Below are 18,737 nucleotides of genomic sequence, written 5' to 3'. Positions count from 1 at the left end.
AAAACAATCACAGGACACACGTTACTCACAAAATCCTGCATGCAGTTGTTTTTCACGCCTGTAAGTTAATCATGCATTTCACATCAAATACCCATGAGATCTTTTTTTCCAAAAGCAGATAACTGAAACCATGCATGTATAAAGTCCAGTGAATAGGCCCTCCTATGATATGATACCTTCAATCAATGTGCAGCATGCTTGTCAGATAAACAGCAGTGGTGCTACCCTCTTGGCTAACATTTGCACCTTTTTAGAGCAATAAAGTATGTTTATAATATGTAAAAAGATTTTTAAATATTTAAAAAAAGTTGCTTTATTTCTCCTTTTCTCTTTTCTGGCATCCTGATGTTTGTGCTTATCACGGCTTAGTGGTAAAGTTTGCATTTTTTTATTATTATGGATTAAAACCAGTTGTATTGTAGGAAAGCAACAATAAATAAAAGGTCTTTTTGGTGGCTTTCATAACAATTGTTATTATTTAGGTAAAAAACAGAATCTTATAGTTGTTATAGCTTTATTTTCAGTGGTACATGTTTTTGCTGAACCTCATGTGGATGGGCCTTAGAAAGTTCTCCCCTTTATCATCCCTTCTGGGCAGCCTTGCATGTAGGTAAAACAGCCTGTCAAATGAAGAGTGATTAATAAGTCTGTTTTATTATAAAATATGTATTGTAATCTAGTTTAGCAGACACCATAATCCTGAATAACCTTGCAAAGCAGATGGATTCGCCCATTTAAGTTTTTCTTACTGGCAAATCCATCTTGCAAAGCTCCCATCCGAACTGTTTGGGCAGGAAGTGACAGGACCAATCAGCGTCAAGGGGCAGTACTTTCGGGCGCAGCGGAGTCGTGACGTAAGCAAGCAGCAACGAGAGGCCAGTGCAATTATGGTGGAAGACATTAGCGTGGACGCTGCTTAAGCGTAAGTTTTCTCAGAACTTGACGACATTTCTTCGTTAAAAGAAGAACAAAGAACGGCACTGAGTTATTTTCTTTTCAAAAACGGTAGGGGCACAGGCACAGTTCGTTAGCGGCTACGTCACGTGTTTTGTTGCTCTGACTGGCCCATAAAGATGTGACAGACAGAACGTTCATCCAATCACACCCCGGGTTTTTTCAAAGCCTTTGCCCTCTCCCAAACGCCGTCTATGCAAGGTTTTCCAGACAGATGTGTGAAACAAACTGAACTGGTCCTTAATATATTTAAAAAAGCAATGGTAACAGTAGATTCTGGTTTATATCTGCATTGGTATTACATGGAAGCTAACAGCTTCAGCGAAGTTGTATTTAGCACGCAGATGAGCTCTAGTTAATCAGCAGTAATCCCAAAGTAACAGTAACTCTTAAACTAAATTAAATGGTCGTGTGTGGTTTCATTTTCAGTTCTTGCTGCACTGACGTCAGTTTAGTTTATGACTGCAGTCTGAGTCTGAAGGAGTGATCTCATGTGCCAAGTACAGCAGGAATGTTTTTTTGTCTCACTGGCACAACATGTCAACAGCTGATAGGGCAACATGAGTGTGTTCTGGCCAAAACAGCCGAGGGTGAACAGGAACTTCAATTTAGTGCTTCCTGATAAGAGGAACATACAGTACAATAGACAAAGAACTAAAGGTTAGAGAGGCAGACTGGCTGATATTACAGAGCTGTGATGATCACAGGCTAAAATTTGGACTAATGTTGGAGAAGTGTTTATTTCTTTTAGGACAAAACTATAAACTGAAGGCCTTAGGTGTACAAAATTATGACTATTTTAAGTAACCAGGGCAAAGTTTACTAAATGGCTAAACTACAATCTTAATTTTAATGACTACATTGGTTAAATGTAACTAAATACACAGTATATTTTAATCTTGCTTTATCAGTAAATTGCACTAAGGCAGCAACACCAGCACATTATGCTAAATCTATCAATATTTGGTTTCTACTAAGCAGTGATAAAATACAGAGGTATCACCATCCAGAAACAGCCAAAATAAAACAAAATAGTGTAAGTCTGAATATTATGATCCCCTTATAGAAATATAAACTTCGTTGCTTTGTGTGTTTACCTCGATCTCCCAGAGGGCCTTGGAGCTGGTGGCAGAGGTGGCAGACTGCCGCAGCGTGGTCCTCAGAAAGACGTGCTGCTGCTTTTTGTACTCGTCGCAGGTCAGAAACTTCTCCTGCTCAGCGTGAAACAGTCTCACTACATCTCCCTGATAGAGGGCATAAACACAACATGAGACTGCTGCATGACAACTGCATGCTGTTAGCTCCAAGAGGGTGCAATATACATGCAGTTGTGCAGAAAGTGTGCCAAGAAATAGCTCTGTGTTTGATAAAGTGTCTCACCCCCTTTAGCACATCATCTCTGTAGTCGCTAAACTTCATGAACAAGGCGACCTTCCAGCTGGTGTTACAGTTAACGGCATTAACCTGCAAAAAACATGCAAAGGTTGCATCTAAAACTAGCTTTCTGGTAGTTTTTGTGTTTCAGCCACAGCTAGAGGATGAAATATTGTTGTGGAGACTACAATGATGCTTATGACAGCAAAAAAATTTAAATATATGCAACCATAATGACTATATTTTAGCTGTTCCCACCTCTTTGCAGCCTGGGTTGTCTAGCAGCTCAATGTTACTGGCATGAAGAGGCTGCCCTGCGTTCACCGGCATCAGCACTACCTTGTCTCCAACCACCACCTTGAACCCAATAACAGAGTCAAATCACAGCAACAGACACAGTATGTTGTACTTTCAGCAGGGTTTGAATGGATCAAACGGAACGGCAAAGGGTGACCATGCAAAAAAGTCTGTTAACACTCCTTATTTCCAAAAAGATGCTATGTGCCACAGCAGAGAAAGGCTGAGCTGCTCTTTCAACAGGTTTGCTCATAGAGTGGAGAAGGGACACTGAATGCAACAGAGTTGTGCTGAATGAAAAATACACTACCTGTTATTCTAACATTATAGTCAGATGCATGCTTTGAAACCTATTCTACTTTAGAGAGGCTTTAAACAGTTTGTATCTCACAAACAAGCACACTATGACTCTTTAGAGATTGATGTCTTTTCACATTTATTCCAATCCTTAAGACACTTTCATAAACATAGCAGCCCCAGTGGCATCCATAAGATGCAAAGTCACAACCAGCAGACAGATAATACTGAAGTTCAGCCTAAAGTCTACATGCAGTGAAATGCCAATGCATCCATGCTTTTAAACATACATGATAGTGTCTGACTAATAATGCACAAACACCATGCACCATCAAGAGCAATACCTTTAACCATAGGATGCTACAGCCAAAGGGGAAGGACAAAATCAGAAATGTTACTGAAACATGACAAACAATGAACTGACAAGATGAAAAAGTCAGCTCGCACGCCAAATGACATCTGCTAGAGTATTAAGAGAGAGGAAAATGAAGTTGAACATTAGTTTCTGTTTAAAGAAATAAGTGTTGAGTTAAGTTTAGGGGGAACTTACGTTATCTCCTTCACTGCGGAGCTTCCAGAAGGGCTGGATGTAGAACCACGAGCCCTCATTTCCAGACGGGTCCAAAGAAACCCGCATGGCATTCTTCTCCAGCAGAGCAGGCAGACGCTTGTTCACTGTCAGGTATTTATTACTCTTAATGTGCAGGAGCTGAAACACAATAAAATGGGTTTAGATGCAAAACCCATACACACATACCTTCAAGATGCCTAATTTCTTTACTTTTATAATCATTATAACATTTTTAACAGTTTTTGCAAGTACCTCCTGCTAATAATGCCTCCCCCTTAGCTATACTAACTGTCATGCAGGTCTGTTTGTATGCCATTGTTTGTCCGTTGTGATTTTTACTGTTTTAGTTCTGCTCATTGTGCACGATTTCCCAGCATGATCCTATCATAAAGTCATGTTTAATCTTTCTGAAGCACTCTTCCTGTACAATAATATTGTAAGTATCTGGGAAAAAAATTCATTAAAAAGTAATTTCTCCATCCATGTGTGCATAAAGGTTGCTAATAACGCATTAAAAGTTCTATTTTAATTCCTGTAGAAAAATCTGTGAGAGCTGAAAGCTGGATTAACCAGAGCCTAATCAGTATTTTCAGGATTCTGAAATAATTGCCAGGGGTGGAAAGTAACTAATTACATTACTCAAATTACTGTAATTGAGTAGCTTTTTTGTGAACTTGTACTTTTTTTGAGTACTTTTCAAAATCACTAAAGTACATTTTGGGGGAAGTATTGTATTTCACTACATTTTAAAAAGAATCAAGTACTGAGTACGCCAAACGAGGAGGTTCTAGCTTTCTGCCAACAAGAAAATACCCAAAAGTTTGATCTTCCCAGCCCATGATGGTCAGTATCGAGGAAATGAATCCACATTTCATTCTAAAACAGCTGTACATTTGACTTTAGGTTACATCTATCCTTTAAAAAAATGATTACCTCCGCCAAGGAGGTTATGTGATTGGGTGGGTTAGTTAGTTAGTTAGTTTGTTTGTTAGCAACATAACTCAAAAAGTTATAGACAGATTTTGATGAAATTTCCAGGAAATGTCAGAAATAGCATAAGGAAGAACTGATTAGATTTTGGGACTGATCCGGATCACCGTCTGGATCCAGGAATTTTTTAAAGGATTCTTTACTATTAGGAGATAGGGCTAATGGTGAAGGTCTGCCCTGTTACCACTTCACACCAGGAGATGGCAGACATGAGTAACTTCAATCCCAGCAGCATTTTTGGGTGTGTTTCTATTCAAAGTTTTGGAGTTTATAGAGTTTGAAAGACACACACCCGGTCGAGGAGACGAGTTGGAGCGTAACAGAGAGAAAGAAAGCTAATTGTAGTGAGAATACTCACAATGCTGGGAGGAATAGTGGAATATTCACATTCTGCCATGACTTCCAGTTGTCCGGTGAGACCATGGGTGAGACTGTCAGTGCATCTGTTGGCACCAGCAGGCAATGCTACTGCCATGACTGTCCACCCGTAACGAGGCCAATGCGTTGCCTCACTATGTTTCCACCCTACCAGGGAGGGAGTAATCAGCGAATGCCCTGGTAGGGGGCACATGGGGACGGATCCAGGAATTTTTTAAAGGATTCTTCACTATTGGGAGATAGGGCTAATGGCGGAGGTCTGTGCTCTCTTCGTGCTTTTCTAGTTTGGTTATAGATGTATATTCTCTTGTTGTTATTTCACATTAAGAAAAGATTAAATTGTATTGTATAACCCCCTCAGGTATCAAAAGTAGCCACTCAGGACTCAGTACTTAAAGTAAATTTCAAATTATTTACTTTTTACTTTTACTTTAGTAGATTTATAGATTTCTACTTTTACTTGAGTACAACAGTCTAGTACTTTTTCAACCTCCGATGATCACAAGCATTTCTTTAGCACCAAAGCCACTCCTTGGCAGATAAACAGCCACACCGGCTCATTGCAAACCCTGTTTTTTGTGTCAATAAACACTGCTACATGGATGTAAAATATTAACTAGGTTTCTAGATTCCTTTATAAGTGAATTTGCCATGGTAACTACTAATTATTTACTGGTTATTGTGTAGTTATTAGCAATGATTGAGTTTGGAGTTTGCAGACAGGCTCGAGTGCTTGTGTAGATCATGAACAGACTGGACTCCACACATATCAACAATATTCACGGCTAAGTGGGGACAGAGATCGTTAATTTTTTTTGATACTGATATCCTTATCTACATTCCTTGTTGAACCAAGTCCTCATAGATACTGCTATCGATAATTGTGTATTGTTTGGTAGAAAGCGAAAATGATGACAACAAATTTACAACAGAAGTGTTTTAAACTGAGTAGAGCTTGGTTTAGAAAGTTATGATTCAGTCTGTTATATCTATTCTATATCCCTGAAATAAAACACATCTCCTATATTCACAAAGGGGACTATTTAAGTGTCTCTTCAAAATCTGAATATTCGTTTTTTTATGTGGTATTTTCACAAATAATAAAATATAGAATAAATGTATCTAATTTACTGAAGTTACTTGAATGCATCATATTTAACTTTCTTTCAGCTCATTAAGTCCAATCATTGTCTTCAATTCTGCTGATTCCTGGAAGAAATTTTACAATGGATTAACTTTATTAGGTAACTGTCTACAAAGTTTGGAAGCACTTTCAGCACTAATTTGAGCGGATGAAGAAGAAAATTTTCCTTTAACAGCTGAAACCAGTGATATGATTTCATGTTAGTGGCAGGCAGTCTTTTTTTCTTCAAGCCGACAGTTAAAGGTACCATACTTTGGCTTGATTTGATGCACAATGCTGGTGTGCCTCTAGCTTATGTTCCCCTTGCAAAAACGGATGTATGTTTTTACACCTGTCGTATCTTAAAATAATGACGGCACAGAGCCTGTGAGACTTGATAGCAGGATTGATAAGCTAAATCGTTATTGATTTTCATGTATCTGAAGAATGCATAACCAGATATATACAAATTTGGGTTTTGATCGGCATCCCCACCGCCAAGCAAATTATACAACTAAAAGTTACTAGATTAATAATATATACAATGAATATGCTAATTAATGAGTGCATAGTCATCAAATTCACTTACATGCTGAATAGCTAGCTAACTCAATGTAGCCAAGTTAGTAAGCTAATGGCAAATGAGGGCCAAGTACCATGAGCCAGACCTGGCCTGGGTCACAGCAAGTGTTGTGTGGAAGAGATATCAATACTATAGTTAATACATTTACAAATAAACCTAAAAAGCTAGTTTAGATTTACATACACCTAGCAATATTTACTATCTCCAAAGACAGGGCTTGAAATGAGCTGGAATGGTGGGTGCAACCGTTGATGAGTTGCTTTGGTACTGAACAAACACTGGCAATCATTTCAGATTCCTAAAAATGACCTAGTTGACACCTCAAAAGCTTCATTTGGTAAAGCTTAGCATTTTGATTTCCTTAATAAGGTTCTGGGTACCCCTACTTTCAGCGTCTCACACAGATTTATTACAGAGTGAATTTAAATGTTTGTATACATGTCTTTATGGACACAGTGGTGAAGAAACAGAAACTTCTTCCTAGGTTGATAAAATTAATGATAATTTAATAGAATCTGGTAAATTTCTTGACTGGGGACACACAATATTGCGGGCATGATATTGGTAAGTATGAAAATTTTGACCGATATTTAAAATGATATTTTGGCAAAAAAAAAAAAACAAAAAAAAAAACATCATTATTCATCATTTCTTACACTTTAAAGTGTGTTTTAGGGACTGAAATTTGTTAATTTGTTCATTCTCAACTTTAAATGATGTGTTTTAAGGACTGAATTTTAGTGGCAGGAAATACATCTAAATACTGATTTCAATATCAGTAATGGCTAAAATCAATTTGTAAATGTCAGCATGGTAGATATCAGCAAAAATCCAATATCTTGTATGCCTACTCCTGACTATATTTTATGGAATTCACTATATTTTCTATATTTTATTATATATAAAAATAAAATGAAGTATTCTTGAAGCCCATTCAATATTGTGCATCTCTAAAACTGAACAAATTAAATTAATGTTGTATTTGTTGTAGGTCTGAACCGCTTCTAATATTTATTACATAATAGAATAATTATTCTTTATATTTATTCCATTACTTAAGTGATTGGAAAGATTTGTAGAAATCAAGCAATATCCTAAGAAGTACTTATAATTGTTTGTTTGTTTTATAATTGTGTTTATAATTGGGTGTTAAAGAGGTTTTATGGTTGCGTATTCCATCTTCTTTTTAAGCCCAAAATCAAAACAAAGATAATCAGTGAAACCAAACACAACCACCGAGTCTCTCCAAAGTTTGCCTGAGGTGTCAGGGGTTAGATGACAGTAACACAACCTTAGTAAACAAGAAAACAAAACCAAATCTGTGGACTGGAGACAATCTGTCACCACAGGTGTTTGCTGAAGAGTTGTGCTGTACCTGGATGACGTTACTATATTTGACAACTTCTCCCAGAAGCTTCTTGTTCTCCGTCTCATTTTGCTTCTGCTCCAGCTCTGCTGCATGCTGGGCAATAAAACACAGTCTTATTAAAGCCTAGGGATGACAATTATAATGAAAATCTAAATGCAGATAAGGATTTGGCAATGAGATGTACCTGTAATTTTTTAAACAGGTCTCCCTGTGAGTTGTTGTTCCCTTGTTTTCCTTGTTTTGCCTTCCAGAACTGTTTCTGGGCCGAGTATCTGTTCATGGGACACACCTTGAAGAGGCAGTCTGTAGAGGAGGAGAGGCACACAGGAGTCAGTCTCTTAAGTAGGAGAGTCAGGCGTTTAAGTACCACTCCAAGGTTTTAATGTGTTGAAACTGCATTTTTAGTGTAAATGCTTATTTACATAGCAGAGGCCTGTGGAGCCACTTAAGCATGTAAGGTTTTTCTAAAACCTCAATGTTTTGTTACATAACATCCAAAGCAAACGTTCTGGTCAACCTTGACAGTTAAAAGTGTGTATGTTTGTGTTCCTCTGTGTTACCTTGAACCAGCAAGACTAGTATATTTCTACACACCTCTGAACTTTTTGGGAGGGTTGGCCAGGTCTCCTGCGTCGGGCTGGACCACACAGCGGTCGTCCACAAGCCTGCAAGAAGAGATTGACATCATCAGCTCAGCTGCTGCAGCTTCATTTAAACTTTTGTGGTTCTGCTGACCAGTAAATCACTCACCTTAAAACCAAATAGTTACATTGTACAACTGTGGTGTAGTTGTTTTATCACCAACAAATGCAAATAAAGAATGCAGAGCCACATACTAAAGCTGGTCATTTGAATACACGGTTTGCAACAGCATTTGCTTCACCGCTGATCAGTCACCTGTGGTTTAAACCCTTAGCTGGCAGAACAAATTTGTGTGTTTTTCTGCTCAGCTTTTACAGAATGACAGCTCTGTTTACCATTTTATCCTCTGAGTTTTTAACAGTTTTGGATAGAGCTCATCTAATTTGATGTCTCTCTGATCTACATCTCTCAGCCGGCAGAGGAGAGATCTGCTCAGAGTGGGAAAAGGGCTTTGTATCAAAATAGACAAAACCTGAAAACGGGCATTTCACCAGCTTTTGTGCATGCAGAGTGAAAACTGATTGATAGAGATTACTTTTAATATTATCATTACAATATGGGCAAATCAGCTGTGTCCAATTTGAGATTGCATGACTTATGCATGACATTATCGGTATGATTAGCATCTGAATATAATAGCTTAAAACAGTTTGTAGATATTTATGATCAGCTGTGCGTCAGCAAAGTGTATGAATAAGTTTGAGCAGTTTAAAATTAATTTATTGACCTTCCTCTGCTGAAGTCTGTTATTTTTTTCATCGTCATTTCTCAAACTTTAAACTCTGTTTGAGGACTGTAGTTTTAGTTCAGAACTTCAGTTATTTTATTTTTTTACATTAAGGAAAAAATTATTTTTTATATTATTTCAATCACTTTGTCATGCTTGTCACAGTGCTGCTAACCCTTTTGTTCAATATTTTTTTAAATAAAGCATAACAACAACTCAATCTTTTATTCTGTGCACTATAGAGCTCACTGTATACTGTGTTTTTTAGCACTTAAAAAAGGCAGATGAAGTTTGGTTTGACTCTTATTCTACATTTGACAGATAATGTGCATATTATCCAAGGAAATGACTTCCACTTTGTCATCACTAAATGTGGGGATCCCGATACTATCAGCACAATATCTGCACAAGCGATATTAGCTTAAAAAGTTCATTCTCAGTGTAAGCAGTTATTCCCTAACTCAATGTCTTTATTTAAACAAAGTACGTCAGTAATACCAAATCTTGTAAGTCTGGTTTTCACAATGAAAGGAACAAATCAAATGTTGCACAGGAGAGGTTAGTGTTCTTTACAATTAAAAAATGGTGTGTTGGGGTGCAGATGGTCTAGTAGTTGAGGTGCGCCCTAAGTCCGGCCTGATGCCTCTTTCCCACATGTCCCCCACTCTCTCATTCCTTTTTCAGACTATCCACCATTCTCCTTTATAAATAAAAAAGGCATAAAATGTCCAGAAAATATTTTTAAAAAGGTAGTGTACATACTGATAATGGTATCTGCTAAAATGGGCCCAGATTTTTTGTCGCATATCTTCAAAAATCAAACATCATGCATCCCTGATATCTTGCTCTGGGCTACTTAGAAATTGTGTGATAAAATACTTTATCCAAAAAAGCAGACTCCTGACGTTGCCTTCTTGGTTTACTACACTCAACACTGAGTGCCGCACACGAAGCCAAAGATCTAAACTGAGCAGATGGCACTCCAGACTACAATTGGTTGCGATAGTGTTACTTATTCTTTTGTCATGTCACAAATTGTGTAAAAACATGGCAATATGTCATCTTTATGATTCATGTGGTGCATAATTCTTTTGATGGTAGCCTGAACAATAGTTAACTGGCCTAATAGGAAGATAACCGTAGAACAGAAGAAGAAGAAGAAGGATGAAAACACGATCACACAAACTAAGGTGAATCAGATATGAATCTTGCACATTACCTAGGAGGATTTTTTTTATTTCAGAAATTAACCTGATATCAGGGCATGTCTTTATATTATTGCCTTGCAATAATAAAAAATCACTTAATTGCAGTATCATGATGTTGTTATTCTGGGTCATGCATTTTACTGTATGGTATCAAGTGGTATTGTATGATATTGTACGTTATTTTATATCATATTGTATTGTTTTGTGAACTGCAATTCCCACCCTTATCTAATTACGAAAGCAGCCTTAGAGGACTCAAATATAGAGCAAAAGTTTCTAAAAGTCTTTTTTATTTTAAGCTCTTAAGTTTTTCTTGCCACAGGTAAATTAGGTGAATTTTGACACCCTTGTCTTAATACCTCTACCATTCTCAGTAACTCCAGATCAGTCAGTCTGGTTCTAGTTTTTATGACCCTTTCATGGCAAAATAGAGGTTGTGTTTAAAATGAAGTTTGTGGGTAAACGCTGTATTGATCATTGAAGGCCGTGCTTATCTCTAAACTCTTCAGTAGGTCACTAGTGCATGCATGAGCTGCTGCTGTCAGAGAAAACTGTGTGGTTCACATGCAGGGTTGACTACAGGGCATTCAAAGGGTGTCATCTCGTTAAGAACAGCCTTTTTATCACAACTGAGCTTTTCATCTGCTAGTTATCGACTGTTTTACTCTCCAGAGAGGTTAGGTGATACACAGCAGGTCAGTAAACCTCTCCCGTTGACTTCAGTTCGATTTATGGAGTTCTTGACAGACTTTGCATGAATAAATGATGTTGCTTTAGAGCTGACAGCGCTGGATTAATGTTGAAAAAGAGCTTCACATTTAAATAAACACTGAGCCAAGCATGCACAAGCTTGGTATTCATCATGAAGCATTTCAAAGGAAGAGTGTCTATCTCTCATAACCTATCATGTATCTTAGTGGCTAATCATGACTCATATCTGAAGACATGACGTTTGGCTTGTTAGTGGAAAGTTTCCTGTTTCCATGTAAATTAAACTGGGAGGAAGTCTGCATCGAGAATAGAGTGCCTTTGCTGAAGAGGACTTTCAGGAAAGCATGCTGAATAAGGCTGATTTCAGCCACCACTGTTAGCAGTCAACAGTAAGAGGGTGAAGGTGATGGTGCACAATGGAGCTAGGATGTTGAGAGAGTTGGTTGTTTTCTTGTTTCTGGTAGTTTTCTATTGTTATATTTAATATTTTAATGTATAAGTTTGCCTCTGATTGTAATTTTGTTCTGATCTTGTTTTGTTAAGCCCTTTTGGGCTGCTCTTTTGCATGAAATATACTTTATAAATAAATTTACTATTATTAATAGATGGAAAGTGAAACAATAAAGGAGAGAAAAGGTAAACTAGAATACCTAAACAATATTTTTGTGACTCTCGGGAACAGCTGTGAGACCTTTATAGAAAAATAATATAACTTAAATGACTGAATCTTTTTACCCATGTCAGTAAATCTGTGTTTATGTAGTTGGTGCTGTATTAAACAAGCCAAATAATCCACTAATCTTAAACTACACCTGCCTTGAAGGTTTCACATGAGTCTTAGTGTAGTCTTGGACCAACTCTAATCCTTCTTTAGGAAGTTGGTTTAGTGAAGTCAAGGCGAGGTTTAGGCTGACTGCACCATGTCTGAGAAAGCATGTTGGGATAATCTAATGTAAGAGCTGACTTAAGTCAGGAAGTGGGTTTATTTCATGCATGAAAAACTAGTTTGCTGAGGGCAGAGGTCACAGTGGTCACAATGTCTGAGGGTGTTTTTGTTCAGGACAGTCAGTGTTTGTAGTTTATGCAATTTTACTGGCACATGGGGCTTAATAAAGAGAAATGTTACAACTTAAACCTGCTGAAATCATTATACTCCTGCTATAAATGTATACTAAAAGTCTCCATATCATCCCTTTCCCTTTATCCCATTAGTGCCAAAGGCCCAGATGGACAAGCCTATCCATTCATCCCGTCCACTGAGGAGAAACATAATGCAAAGCACAATTCCTCCAATTCATACAAAGCTGGCAGCAATGCTGAAGTGAGCTCAGCCGTTTCCTATTAATGCCACAGCAGCTGATCACTGTCAGTCCCTGGGATTGTGTTATTCCCTCTGCCTGTATCAGGATTACATCTAAATGAGAAACTATAGAGGCCAATGGGGAGCAGAATCAAGTGCTAAATGCCTAAACAGGAAGGCACTCTGAAAAGTCCCTCACACTCATAAATAAGTAACTTAAAAGTCCTCAGAGAGCCAGGCTGGAGTTCAAACAGAGGCTGTCACTCATAGCCACAGTGAGAGTTTGCTCTGTAAGCGAGTTAAACATGAACCCATGATAAATGCGGAAGGCAGGACAGCAAAAATAAAAGCTAATTTTAGCTCTTTTGCTTGTTTTGAATGGACTCAGAAAACGACACAGGAAAAATACACAATGTAATGCAGAGCAACAGGTCTGATATTTTCTCTGTTAAGTTCCTTTTATGAAAATAAAGAGGAATGGCTGGAGAAAGAAAAGTGCACAAGTGGGTTTTACAGCCAAAGTGTGTTGCTGCATGTGTGGACTTGCTATAAGCAGCAAAGCAATCTCACTGAGTCATCATGTAATATTTCCTGTCATTTTTCTAATTGTAAAATAATAATATAAACCACTTAAAGCTGCTGTGAGTTAATAAGTACTTATGAAACAGACTGACATTAAAACTGATGCATCTCTATGACCATCAAAACAAGAAAGACCATCAGCAGCAAAACTGATTATTGCTTTGATGTTTTCATTAGCTACTTAAATGACTACCAGGAGTAGGTGTTGGATTACTGCACAGAGCTGAAACAGCCTTTATTATGTCCATTTTTCACAGCTAATATTCTGATTGAAAGGTAGACTTTACTATTTAATAATAAAGCAGGATATGAATGACAAAATCAACAAAGAAGAATAAAGCTAGGGTCGCCTAAACTAACACAAGTCATAAGTTCCTCTAAACAACTTAAATAACAGTTACAGAGGGGTTTTTTCTCTGCATTGTAAAATATTTCTTATCTGTGCACTGCAGGTGCAGGAAAAGGGGAATTTCGCAATTTCTCTAAAAACACTAAGGTCACCAATGTCTTTAAGTTCCTGTGAGGAACTGTTTGATTGTCTTGGTTTTGGACACTGTAGAAAAGCCAAAAACTTGTACTGCTTTGCAAACTTCCCCCTGTTTAATGTAGAGCTGTGAAAAAAATATCGATATGGCAATATATCGCGATACTTTGACATCCGATACAATATCAATACTTCAACTCTTAATATTGATTTTTTTGTAAAAAAGTAAAAACTCATATTTTAGCCGAGTTGTTCGTAAAATACGACTTCCGCACCTACACATGGCTTACAAAGTAACAACACCCGCACAATTCAAAGCAGATGTTTGGAAGCATTTAGGCTTCAAAGTTAAAACGGGGAGCATAAACAGCGAGTTAGAGAAAGGAAATGCCGTTGGCAAGCTCTGTCTTGCTGCCGTGAAATACAGCAGGAACACCACCAACGTATTGTGTGATTTACATATATATCATCTCTATATTTTTCTTAGTTAACTGTGTAGAATATCGCAATATATCACAATATCATGATATCCTGATATATCATGATGCTATCGTATTCTAACCCAAGAATCATGATGCGTATCGTATCGTGAGGTTCTTGCCAATACTCACCCCTAGTTTAATGTGGAAGTAGTTTTCATATAACTATAATCTGATCCTGCTTTTTTGACAGTCACATGTATTACTCACTATAAGGGATGTTCAATTTTGGCCAAAACAAAAATCACAATTAGGGATGCACGATATAATCGATATGATATCAGTTTGGCTATAAAATCTACTTGTATCAGAATATCAGCTGTACAAACAGAATTGTTTAGAGTTTTAGTCTGTACCAACACACCTACATTAGTTAAAGTCTTTTTCTTTATTCACCATTTTCCCTCATACATTAAAGTATGTTTTAACGACCAAAATGTGTTAATTCGTTTATCTGCAAATTTTAAATTCTTCTGTGAGGGACAGTCAACCAATGGCAGGCTTTTTCATCATAAAGTCACGCTGTTTGAAGCTGCGCCTCATTATAGAAATGGCCTGAATAATGCATAGAAGAGAGAAAGATAGAGAGCATGTGATGTGGCCCTCTGCATCATTGTTATTTAAATATTTAGCAGTAAAACTCACAATAATCAGCAGGAAAAACAACTTCAGGTGTCACAGAGACGTATACATTATGATTTTACTTGATGAGCCATGTTCTGACTTCACTGTATGGCTAAAATAATGTGCCTTGTTTTCCACAGCCCAATCAGTCCAGAAAGTTTACCCCAGTATCAGTCGACACCCAAGGCTCTGGTACTTGAATCGGCACTGGAAAGGAAAAACACGGTATTGGACTGGTATTGGGTCCTTTTTTATGCTTTGGTTCTTTTTCACCGCTCTAAAAATGAAAGTTCATATGTGCAGCAAAGACTTTATTTCTGGTTTACAATGTTAGAATAAAGCAAGGCTTGATGAAGCAAAATATAAAGTCAAACAAAACTGTATTGGAACGGTGCATAAACACAATCCCCACATTTTCTGCAGTCTCTGCAGTATTTCCAGTACTGGTATGAGAATCAGAACAACTCTACAAACGTTTATCTGTTATGTCTAATCAATTCTATGCTTGGATCTAGATTTTTTTCACAGGGAAGAGGAAGTGACGGTTAGACAAATGCTGATCTGAATAGAAGTAATGACAGAAACACCAGTACTGGCTGAAGTGTCATTCTAAACCTCATATTGGCCCTAATTTTCACAACTGGAGCATCTCTGATCATCAAAGTGAAGAACTGCCATCAGTCGTGTCGTTTTGTGGCCAATATTGGCATTGCATTAACAAGTCATTTAATTGTGCAGCTCAACTCACTATGAATATTTGACTCAAGAAAAGTAAACAAAGTTTATTTCTCTAGGATGTCTGTTATTAGCCTCATCTGACACCTACCCATCAGTTGACAGGCTTTAAAAACAATCACATAGACATAATCCATGTGTCTGTAGCTCATTTAGAGGCATCAATGTCAACTTCAATCCATGTCATAATACTCCTCACATGAGCTTCTAATAACCCTTTAGAAAAAATTTCATGCTATCTCAAGGTCAGAAATCCATTCCATCTCAAATGAGCTCATCTGACACCAACGGGTCATTCAGTTTTATAAATGTCCATATTGTAAGGTGTGCATGGAGGTGCTTATCTAATGTAATCCTGAGTAAACACTGACATGAGAGCCTTGTGTTGAGGAGGTTACTCTGAGCTCACAGTTCCCTGCAGCAGAGAGATGTTCCTGCAGGGTCTTTGCTTTAGGTCCTGCAGCTGCTGTCTCCGGGCCTTGATGGGCTGTGACATGGCTCAGCCCTCTGATAACAGTCAGGGCTCCTGTCAAACTATGAGTTATGGAATTACTGATAAGACTTTCTCTGCTCAGGTTAACAGGGGATGGGGACAAACATTGCCCGGCACCAGTGCACTTCAAAATTTTCAGTGCAAGTGCGTGCCGCTGTGGCCCAGGCCTAGCACTTACTGGAGCTTTAAAGAAAAGAAAATGTGCTGCTGTTTTTTATTCCTGCAGAAAGTGAGGTATGGAACACTGCAGCATGCATAATCTTTTAAGTTAAGGTACAAAAGTGTCTTTTTTTGTTCCTCCACTGCACAAAGAGGCATTAAATTCAAGGTGCAAGCCGTCATGGGGTAGCATTTTAAAGAGGGAATTTAAGGGAGGGAAAAGGGAACGAGAGAGAGAACGCAACAGAGACTGAAGAAAATGGAGAGGAGGTGGGTGGGGCAGTCTCATTCCTCAGGGCCAGTCGATCTTTTCACGCTTGTTCTGCAGGCTCAGAGGCCAGAGTGCACCCGGAACCACCGAAGCAATTCACCTTACACTGAAGCTTTCAGCCTGCAGACAAACAAGCTGCTCGTGGCTTTTATTTGCACTTCTGTGTGGAGAATAATACGGTGTAATGCAGTTTTCAATCAAACGCGCCTGGTCTTTAATATTACACAAGTCAAGCTGGCAGCTGGCTGGAAATAATGCTAAGACTTTAGGATATACAGACGGTTAAACATATTGTAGTAGTTCAGCAGTAGTTCAAAAAGTTTTGTTGCAAATTACTTGTGTACTTTTTACTTGATTACTGCCCTGGTAAACAAATTACATCACAAGAAAGACATAATAAGGCACAGAAATTGAATATAAATGTAGCTCCTATGTCTTCTGCTTATTACTCCTCTTGTGATCTGGCAGGCAGATGGATCTTGTGACTTATTAAAGGGGTCCCTGCTTTGAATGACAGCTAGTGACTGAATCTGGCAGGAAACTCTACATTATGTCCTTCCTGACCGAAATGTGCCTATGATCTCTCTACTTACCACATTATCTCACACAGGATAGAGGACACTTACAAATGCTTAAGACTCTCAAAAGAGAATATCTAATCTTAATAAATAATGTGCAGTGCATTCAAACTCACATTAAAAATCAAAATGTTCGTGAGGAGTTTTTTGTCTTAAAATTGCTGCTAGTTAAAATCTGACCAGACACTGGCATCCTCACTTTAAATGAATGAAACTGTGGGGACCCTCCTCACTCATTTTGCAGTGCAAGGTGGGCTGACACCTCATGTCACCCTGTAGGTCCCCGGGCTCTACTTAGAAGACCAATGGAAAAAGAAATCTTTCTGTGCACAGCTCTGGCACTTGTGTACCTGGCTGATCACGCTGCTTTGCATTCCTGTTACATTTGCGTAAACGTGAGCAAATTTCCTGAGAGGCAGCGCGGCCCTGGCCACAGGTCGTATTTTAACTTTACAATAGTGCAGATTGCAGCACAGTTAACTTCTAAAGAAGTAGGGAGGTAGGAGTGGTGCCAGGTGTAAAGTGAAAGTGGTAATTTATGAGGATTACTTCTTATGAGGCTCCCCAGTGAGCTGGCAGGAGGAACTTACCCCAAAGTACTGATGAAGCCATTCACCGACCCTTCCGCGTACAGAGACACGATGTCTCCGATGTGAAGAAAGCTGGATCTGTGCTCGGACATTTTCGCTCACTTTCTAGGTTAGACCTGGTTTCCCATTTATGACGGACTGATACTTCTGTACGTGAAGAGTGCAGAAATCCACGCGTTAACACAGAGGGTCCAGTTTAGCAGCAGTCCTCACATTCATGCTCCTAGCTCCACGTTTCAGAGTCAAAGGAAGAACAAAAAGGTGAAAATGCAAAAACTAGACACTAGTTTTTCCAAAAAGCGCAGTGTTTTGAGACTTATTCAACTTCTTCCTGTATGTCAGACGGACCGGAGGGTGCTCCTCTTCACATCCCCTTCAGGGGGAGGAGACTGCTGCTGTCAGGGCCCACAGCCAGATCCGTCAATGACAGCTTTTTCTTGTTTACGCGCATGCAACAGGTCCTCTGGGGGGTGAAGTCATTACATCATGACTTTTTGGTGGTAGATTTACGTCGAAATACACTTATAGCTTCACGTTTAGACGGTTAATCATTGTAAGAGAGTTTTTGGAGGACATTTTAGGTCAGTGTTGGCCTACTGTTAACCTGCTAGCAGGGGTAGAAAGTATCAAACTTACTGTAATTGAGTAGTTTCATTGGGTACTTAAAAATCAGTACTTTTATATCTTCTTAAGCAAGTTTTAACCAGACTTACTGTACTTTTGCTTGAACATAATTCTTTTTCCACCTCTGTTAACTATACAGTAGCACATGGTGAGAGAATGATTTAGATTACATCCCAAGAACTGTAGTGTTGATATCTCTGGGTTAAACATTTTAACTAAAGCGTAAAGAGTCAACTGATCTATGCTCTGTCCACTGCAATTTCAAATCTGAGGAAATGTGAGGGCAGAGTTCCCCATCATGCCCTTTGGCAGGGTGTTTCGATGTGTTTCACATGTGTTTACGTGTGTGCACCATGAGTGAAGTTACCCACCATGTTGGAAGTGCTGCCTGTGACTTCAGGTGATCATGAAGGACACACAGAGCATCAGAATGCACTGCTTGCCATGAGGTTGACTCCAGCTTTAGTTCATGCCAGAGGAGACTTACCTTACCACAGATTTTCTAGAGTTACTACAGCTCTGCCATACTGTAAAATATTTAAAACTATCAAAGGTGTAGTTTAACTATTGTGAAGACCAATAAATACACTTAAG

General features: G+C 38.4%; 1 protein-coding gene across 3 annotated transcripts in view; it reads right to left on the bottom strand.

The window, feature by feature from the left end:
- Window positions 1–17,884, bottom strand: part of itpr2 (inositol 1,4,5-trisphosphate receptor, type 2) — a 102,488-nt gene extending 84,604 nt beyond the window's left edge. For all 3 annotated transcript variants that reach the window (XM_041794637.1, XM_041794635.1, XM_041794636.1), the window contains exons 1-8: window positions 17,520–17,884; window positions 8,531–8,601; window positions 8,121–8,239; window positions 7,943–8,029; window positions 3,473–3,631; window positions 2,587–2,685; window positions 2,335–2,418; window positions 2,052–2,198 (exon numbers count right to left, since the gene is read on the bottom strand). In XM_041794637.1, coding sequence (XP_041650571.1) covers window positions 2,052–2,198; window positions 2,335–2,418; window positions 2,587–2,685; window positions 3,473–3,631; window positions 7,943–8,029; window positions 8,121–8,239; window positions 8,531–8,601; window positions 17,520–17,611 — 858 coding nt within the window. In that variant the 5' untranslated portion in view covers window positions 17,612–17,884. The remainder of the gene's footprint in view (window positions 1–2,051; window positions 2,199–2,334; window positions 2,419–2,586; window positions 2,686–3,472; window positions 3,632–7,942; window positions 8,030–8,120; window positions 8,240–8,530; window positions 8,602–17,519) is intronic.
- Between the last annotated feature and the right edge of the window lie 853 nt (window positions 17,885–18,737).

The sequence above is a fragment of the Cheilinus undulatus genome, linkage group 9 (assembly GCF_018320785.1).
Source record: "Cheilinus undulatus linkage group 9, ASM1832078v1, whole genome shotgun sequence".
Lineage (NCBI taxonomy): Eukaryota > Metazoa > Chordata > Actinopteri > Labriformes > Labridae > Cheilinus > Cheilinus undulatus.
The sequence above is the reverse complement of the archived record's forward strand: the minus strand, read 5'-3'. Positions and strand labels throughout refer to the sequence as shown.